The sequence below is a fragment of the Pan troglodytes genome, chromosome 7 (genome assembly GCF_028858775.2).
Source record: "Pan troglodytes isolate AG18354 chromosome 7, NHGRI_mPanTro3-v2.0_pri, whole genome shotgun sequence".
NCBI classification, from domain to species: domain Eukaryota; kingdom Metazoa; phylum Chordata; class Mammalia; order Primates; family Hominidae; genus Pan; species Pan troglodytes.
The window spans coordinates 48022809-48031357 of record NC_072405.2 but is presented as its reverse complement, the minus strand read 5'-3'; the positions used below and the strand labels follow the sequence as shown (position 1 = coordinate 48031357).

The 8549-nt window shown below is 34.9% G+C and overlaps 1 protein-coding gene across 1 annotated transcript in view; it reads right to left on the bottom strand.

The window, feature by feature from the left end:
* Positions 1-337: 337 nt before the first annotated feature.
* The window catches only part of ADAM18 (ADAM metallopeptidase domain 18), a 153022-nt gene continuing 144810 nt past the window's right edge, over positions 338-8549 (bottom strand). The window contains exon 20 of the mRNA XM_016959382.3: positions 338-506. Coding sequence (XP_016814871.2) covers positions 464-506 — 43 coding nt within the window. The 3' untranslated portion in view covers positions 338-463. The remainder of the gene's footprint in view (positions 507-8549) is intronic.

The following is an 8549-nucleotide window of genomic DNA, read 5'->3' as shown; positions in this document are numbered from 1 at the left end:
AACAGGGAGGGTGACACATGCTTCCTCTCTGGACACTGAAATGCAGTCCCCGTACGCAGCAAAAATTCTTCACTTGCCATCACCCGCGGAGGTCAGCCGGCCCAGCCCTGAGAGGATCAGCAAGAGAGCATTGCGTGGCCAGCGGCCTCGCCACAGTGATAGCTGCTGAGCATGGAATGGGGGCTGCTTCTGGCCAGGGCTGGGGAGGCCGAGCGGATCCCAAGAACGGTGGGGTCTGGAGGGCACGGCCCAGACCCAGGTCTGTGGATCCCAGAGACTCTTGGAACTTGGAGTCAGGGGGTTCCCACCCACAGCAGGAGGCACTGGAGGAGGCACGTGGGAGGGCACGCAGGCTTTATTTTCCAAAAGTTTGACATTTACAATGCATTCGGGGATAACATAAGGTTATAAATAAAGCACGTTTGTTCCTTTAGGTTATTTGCTATGGAAGTTCTGTGCAATATTAATGTCCCACGTCATGGCTTTCTGATACAACGGACGAATTACTATAGTGAAGAAAAACAGAAAAAATAGAAATTCACAATATGTTTAGTAGTAGCCAATTGCCTATTTTAAACCTTATTTACTACTGAATTTCTACTTTATAACTGCTAAAAATCAAAGATTATTATAGATAAGTTTGGTTATCTATATTATAGATGTTGTATTATCTATATTATAGATAAATTTGGTTCTTATCTATATGATAGGTAACTTATCTATATTATAAGGAGTCCAATTAAAAAGCTAAACATAAAATAAATGTATATGTTTTTGTACCTTAGCATTGATTTATAATTTACCAGGCAAACTATGAAATGACTATGTAAAAACAATCAAAATCCATTTATTCAGTTTTATACACTTTGTTTCTTAGAAAAACCTACAGCTTAGGGAGACAAAATAAAAGGTTAGTCTTTATTTTTTTCCCCATTAATATGAAGTTCACACATGAAAACAATAGAGTTAACATGGAAATAATTTTCATTTTATAGTTAATATTCAGGTTGCTGACTTTAATTTTTTCACAATTTCCTTATTCACTTTATAAAAATACTTTGTGTAGTAAAATACACATTCTAACCATTTTTAGTGTACAGTTCAGTGGTACTAAGTACATTCATATTGTGAAACTATCACCATCTGTCTCCAGAAACATTTTCATCTTGCAAAAGTGAAATTCTGTGCTCAGTAAAGAATAACTCCTCATTGAATAATATGTATTCAACAACAACTTCGCATCCTCTGTGGCCCACAAACACAAGAAAATATGCTCAATATCACTAATCATTAGGGAAATGCAAATCAAAACCACAGTGAGATATCTCCTCACACCCATTAGGATGGCCAATATGTTTTTTAAAAAAAGCAGAAAATAACAATCCTAGCAAGAATATGGGCAAACTGGAACCCTTTTGGACTGTTGGTGGGAATGAAAAATTGTAAAACTTCTGTGGAACACAGTATGGCAGTTCTCAAAAATATAAAAATAGAATTACCTAATTTCAATTTTTTTGCCAGACATTCTTAAGTTGTCCTTCTATGGAATACTCTTGCTTGTATACCTTTCATGCAATATTTAAAAACAAAATCAAATATTGATTGTCTTCTCCAGTTTGTAGAAGGAAACAAAATAAGGTTGGCTTTTTTACAATTCATTTTTCCACACTTCCTTCTAAACATAAAATATTTGTTTGACTTACAAACAATAATAACATAAAAAAATAACTTCCAAATAGCCAAGATTTTTATTTCACTGAAGTATTTACTTTTTAACCATGTGCTTTTTGTTGTGATATATGTTGTATGTCATATTTAAATAGTCCTATACACCTTAAAGACTTTATTTTTATATATTTTGTTAATTCACATGATAATTGATAATAATTAATACCTCAGGATTTATTGTGTTGCTATTAAAGAATAATGACTTTCTGACTCTCTATGACTTGAACACATTTCTGAAGTCTATTATACATCACTGAAGGCATGATAAATAATACAGTTACTCATGATTTTATTAAAATCTCTGTTCATCAGTCAAGTAATCAAAACAGGAAATACATGTTCATTATTTAAATTTCTTAATTTTCTTTGACTGGTTAGGATGGCTGCTTTTTTTAAAAAAATGTGAATATATTGTTTGGATATTTGTCCTTGCCCAAATCTCATGCTGGATTATAATCCCCAGTGCTAGAGGTGGTGCCTGGTGGGAGGTGTTTGTATCATGGGGGTGAATCTCCCATGGTTTGGTGCTGTCCTGGTAATAGTGAGTTCTTGCAAGATCTGGCCATTTCAAAGTGTGTGGTACCATCCTCACCTGACTCTCTCTCGCTTGCTCCTGCTTTTCCCTTGTGACATACCTTTTGCCCCTTCACCTTCTGCCATGATTGTAAGCTTCCTGAGGCCTCCCTAAAAGCTGAGCAGAAGCCAGCACCATGCTTCCTGTAAAGCCTGCAGAACTGTGAGCCGATTAAGTCCCTTTTCTTTATAAATTGACCTCAATTTCTCATATTTCTTTATAGCAATGCAAGAATGGCCTAACATAGAAAATTTGTACTAGCAGTGGGGCATTGCCATAAAGATACCTGAAAATCTGGAAGCAGTTTTGGAACTGGGTAATGGGTTGGGAAAGTTCGGAGGGCTCAGATAAAGACAGGAAGATGAGGGAACATTTGGAACTTCCTAGAGACTAGTTAAAATGACTGTGACCAAAAGGCTGACAGTGATATGGATAGTTAAGTCCAGGCTGCCAAGGTCTCAGAAGGAAATGAGGAACTTCTGGGAACTGGAACAAAGGTCATGTGTGTTACGCCTTGGCAGAGAGTTTGGCTGCATTTTGTTCATTCCCTAGGGATCTGTGGAAGCTTGAACTAAAGATGACCATATAGGATATCTGGCAGAGAAAATTTCTAAGCAGTAAAGTTTTCAAGATGTTGCCTGGCTGCTTCTAACAATCCATAATCAGATGGGGGAGCAAAGTAATGATTTAGAGTTGAAATTTGTATTTAATCAGGAAGCAGAGCATAACAGTTTGAAAAATTTTCAGCCTAGCTTTGTAGCAAGAAAAAGCTTTGAAAGGAGAGGAATTCAAGTAGGCTGTGGAGCAACCACTTGCTAGAGATATTAACATAACTAAAAAGGAGCCAAGTGCTAATATCCAAGACAATGGGGAAAAGGACTTGAATACATTTCAGGGACCTTTGTAGCAGCTCTTTCCAAAATATAGGGATGCCATCCTTGTGTTCAAGTAGGTCAGAGGCTAATAGGAAACTAGACATATTGAAGAAATGTCATAGCTAGAAATAAATTATAAATTCATTTTTAGGATGTATACAACTTTCTCTGGGAATGCAGTTAAAATAATTTAGCTTTCTCTATCAAAAGTAACTACTTTTGATAAAAGAATGTCACATTTGAGATTTAAGCTAATTGGGTAAGTAAACTTTTTATGAAAGTAATATTAAATTATTCAAAAGTTTTAAGTGTGTGTTAATTTTGCATCTTAGAAAGATTTTGTAAGATGGTTGTTAAATAAAATTTATGGGAGGTTATTTTTGAGCTGAGTTCTTGCACTAGTCTCCAACAGAAGAAACTAAAATGGAGCCGTTCACCCTAAGGTGCCATGTAACCAAACTGAAACTAAGTTGTTTATCTGACTTTCCAAGAAATCAGGAGAGAGATTAAAGCCTAATCCTTACACAGGTCAATTTTAGCTTATGTGATCAGAAAGTCCCCTCTGCTTTAACATTGCAGGGAAAAATAACCTGAAGTAACCTAATGTTAACCAATCCACTTTTTCATGTCATTATATTTCCTTGTTTCTGCTGAAAGTACCTTATAAAAACTGCTTTTTAAATTTTTATGAAGTTCAAATTTTCCTCATGGATCATGATTTGTTCTCATGTAAAATAACCCTTGGTATAGTTCTGGGTCTCCAAAAGTTTTGTTTTCTTCAAAAAGTTCCATAACTTTACCTTTACATTTATGTTCATGAAATAACTTTTTGACTTTCTGTTTTGAAATAGTTTCATATTCATGGGACATTTCAAAGAAATGCACAGGAAGGTCCTGTGTACCCTTTAGTGAACCTTCTTTATGTTAACATTTTGCCTAACTATAATATAATATGAAAATCAGAAAATTAATATTGATGCAATTCACAGAGATTTGTCATATTTCATCAGGTATAAGTGATCTTATGCTGGCATGTGTGTAGTTCTGTGCAACATGATCACATGTGTAGTAACATATAACTATAATCACATTAAGATACAGAACTATATTATAAACACAAGACTTTTTGATGCCTTCCCCTTTTATAGACATATACATCAAACTCTCCCATAATTCCTAGTCCCTGACAATCATTAATCTTTTTCCCATACTGACTTTTTTTATATTTCAATAACTTTGTATAAGTCCTATCACACAGTATGTCAGCTTTTGAAACTGGCTTTGTTTTAGTTAGTATATGTCATAGTATGGATTTACTCTGCTTTTGGTAACCATTCACCCATTGAAATGCATTGAAGAAATTTCTAGTTTTTCATTATTAATTAAAGTATTAAGAACATTTGAATTCAAGTTTCTGAGAGAACACAGTTTTCATTTCTTGGAGATAAATGTCCAAGAGTAAAATTCTGGTCTGTACCTCTTTTAAGATAACTTAATTACAACAGAGGGTAGGAAAGTTTAAGCCTAAGGATGCTGTCAAAATCAATGCAGATTGTGATGGTAAACAATTAAGAAAAGATGGTAGATATTAAAAAAAAAAAACTAAATTATACACCAGCTAGATGTTTAACAAAGACAACCAAAGAAAGGTCACTAAGGATGGTTCTTTGGGGGTTAGAGGGAAGAAATAAGCTTCAAGGGCTAGGTTCAAAGACTATTTTTGCAAAAGCACTTGGATTTAATTGATCAGACTATGGAGCAATTTATGCTCCAAGGCATGTTGAAAACAATTTAGCAATCAGCCTGCAATTGGTGTAAGCTAATAGCTGGGTGTTACAATAGCAGAAGCAGATGGTTTAACAGAGAGAAACAACAAAAAGGGTGTTTAAAAGCGCCTTGATTATAGTCATTGTCATCACAAGGTTACCACGTACATCCTAAGCCTGTACCCTTTTAGGAGCAACATCAAAAGTTTCACATTACAAGGAAAACAGATTGCAATAAAATAGTCCAGCCAAATTACCAAACAAATCCACTGGGAAGGATTAGAATCCAGAGGTAAAAAACAGAAAGTACAATCCATATACGCACCAAAAATATCAGGCAACAAAAACTGCAGAAATATTTGGACTAAGTTAGACTTGGCAGACAAAGATTTCAAAGCAGCTATTATAAATACAAAGAACTAAAGGAAACCATGGATTAAAAAAAGGAAAAATGATGACAATGCTTCATCAAATATAGAATAACAGTAAAGTGAAATTATTAAAAAGGTAATAGAATGACTCAGCAATATATTTGAGCTGGAAGAAGTTCAGTTAAATTAATAGATTAATAGATATTATGTAAGTGGAAAAAAAAGAAAAATTACTTAAAAATATGAGTAGAGCTTTACATAAATGTAGAATACCATTAAGTGTATCAGTATATAGCTAATGGAGTACCAGAAATAATAGAGAGGTAAAGGAGCAAAATATCTATATGTATATCTAGTCAAAATATTGAAAGATAAGGACGGTAAGACAAAAGCAATTCATTACATACAAAAAAACTTCAGTAAGATTTTCTCAGCTTATCTCCCATCAGGAACATGGAGGCTAGAAGACAATGGGGTGAGGTATCCAAAATGTTAAAATAAAACAGCTACTGCCAAGTAAAAATCTTATAGCCAGCAATACTATATTTCAAAGATGATTGTGTAATAGAAACATTTTTAAGAATTTGGGAGAATTACTAGTAGACGCACCTTACAAGAAACAACAAAAAAAATATTCTTCAGACTGAAGCAAATGTCCCAAGACAGTAATTCTAATCCAACATGAAGAAGCAAAGAACCTTGGTAAAGGCAACTATGTACATAATTATATTTTTAAAAAGTACAGTATAGACAGACTTTGGTTTCTGTGTCCAGCATGTACAGAGCTTGGAAGTTGTCATTTCATCATTCTATTCTAACAACAGTAAAAATCTGAAGAAACTGAAAATTAACAATGCTTCTTAGATCTGTTAGAGAATTGAGATCACAAGACAGCGATTTCCCAAACTAGAGACAGACAAGTGGATATAACTAATTATAACTCACCAGAGCAGAAATTCATGAGCAGAAACTCCCATGAGAACCAGTACCAGGGTAGAAAAATTTAAACTATAACTGAAGAATAGATAGAAGCTCAGTGTGGACAAGTCTGAGAGTAAACAACTCCAGGGGCCCTAGTTTTAGATGTCTCCATACTATTACGTGTCTACCCCTATTATGTGTCTACCCCCAGGAAGCTATCCGGTTCTCGCAGTGAAAATCAGAGAAAACTTTTCTTATGCTTCTAGAATTAGAAGGGAAAAGGAGCCAGTCTGAAATATGTCCAGAGCATTGTGTTCTTCTTAACAAGGGCTGCCCTCAAGAGAAACTCTTCCATCACGACCTGAACTGCTGGGGTTTAGCAGAGCGTAATTTACCTGGGGGAAAGGAAATACTCAACTGCAGCTCTGTCTTGCTTTTCATGTGGGAGAAGGGAAAACTCTAACTCCAGCCCCACTCTAGTCATTGTGTCTTATTTAAAGGAGTAGGAAAAACTCAGAAGTAGGAGTGAAGGACAAAGGTTCACTAAAAGACTAAAACCTAATCATAGGACTACAGAATGCTTCCCCCCAGCCCAACACCTTTCCAACATATCTATTTAGCACAGGTTCTTTAACATAGAATACCATGTCCAGCTTTCAACAAAAAATTACAAGCAATACTAAAAGACGAAAACACAGTTTGAAGAGGCAAAGTAAGCATCAGAACCAGATACAGACATGGTAGAGATGTTGGAATTATGAGATTCAAAGTTCATAACAACTTGATTAATATGTAAAGGGTTTTAATAGAAAAAAGTAGATAGCATGCAAGAAGAAATGGACAATGTCATCAGAAAGATGGAAAATCTAAGAAATAATTAAAAAAAAATGTTAGGATTCAAAAACATTGTTATAGAAATGAAGCCTCTCTTGGGACCAGTAGTAGGCTGGACAGAACTGAGGAAGGAAACAGTGAGCTTGAGGATATGTCAATAGAAACTTCCAAAACTGAAAATCAAAGAAGAGAATACTGAAAAAAATGAAACAAAATATCTAAGAACTGGCCTGGTGCAGTGGCTCACACCTGTAATCTCAGCACTTTGGGAGGCTGAGGTGGGCGGATCCACGAGGTCAGGAGATCGAGACCATCCTGGCCAACATGGCAAAATCTCCTCTCCACTAAAATACGAGAAAAAAAAAAATTAGCCAGGTTGGGTGGCACGTGCCTGTAGTCCTAGATACTCCAGAGGCGGAGGCAAGGTAGTCGCTTGCACCCAGGAGGCAGAGTTGCAGTGAGCTGAGATGGCACCACTGCACTCCAGCCTGGCAACAGAGTTAGACTCCATCTCAAAATTTAAAAATATATATAAATATATATAAATATATATATTTATATATATATTTAGATCTAAATATATATAAATATATTTAGATCTAAATATATATATTTATATATAAATATATATAGATATAAATATATATATATATATATATATATATATATATATATATATATCTCTTGGAGATATATATCTCTCTCCAAGAACTGTGGAACAACTACAAAAGGAGTAGCATATGCATGCTGGTAATACCAGAGGAGAAGAAAAATAAAGCAGAATTATTTGAAGCAATAATGCCTGATAATTTCACAAAGTTGATCAGAGACCAACCCACAGATTCAGCAAACTCAGAAAACACTAAGTAGATTAGATGTCAAAAAATAACAACTAGATATATCATATTCAAACTGCAGAAAATCAGAGGCAAAGAACAAATCTGGAAAGAATCTAAAGGAAAAATCATTTTACCTATAGAGGCTCAACTATAAGAATTACTTCCAACTTCTCTTCTGTCAACAAGGAAACAAGAAAACAGTAGGGCAAAACATTTGGTGTTCCAAGAACACACACACACACACCCCTCCAGAATTCTCCACCCTGTGAAATTGTCCTTTGAAAATTAAAGAGAAATAAACACTCTCTCATACAAACAAAAATTGAGGAATTTTTTTGCCAGTAGGTCTCCCTCTCAAGGAATAAAATAGTTTCAGGAAATGAGTGGTGGTCAACAGTATAAAATACTGCTGGGTTAAGAAAAATGTTCAAAAATAGTAATCAAATTTGACCAAAAACACAATATAGGTTTGTTTCCTGTTATAATGCTAGCATGCCTACTCTTCACTTAGATGTCATTTTCGTGATCATAAATTCTGAACTCAGAAGAATGATCCCAGTGAAAGTTTACATGTACTACGTACTATAATATAAACTAAATATGTTGCAAGAAACTATTAAATGGAACCAGTTGGAGTGGGA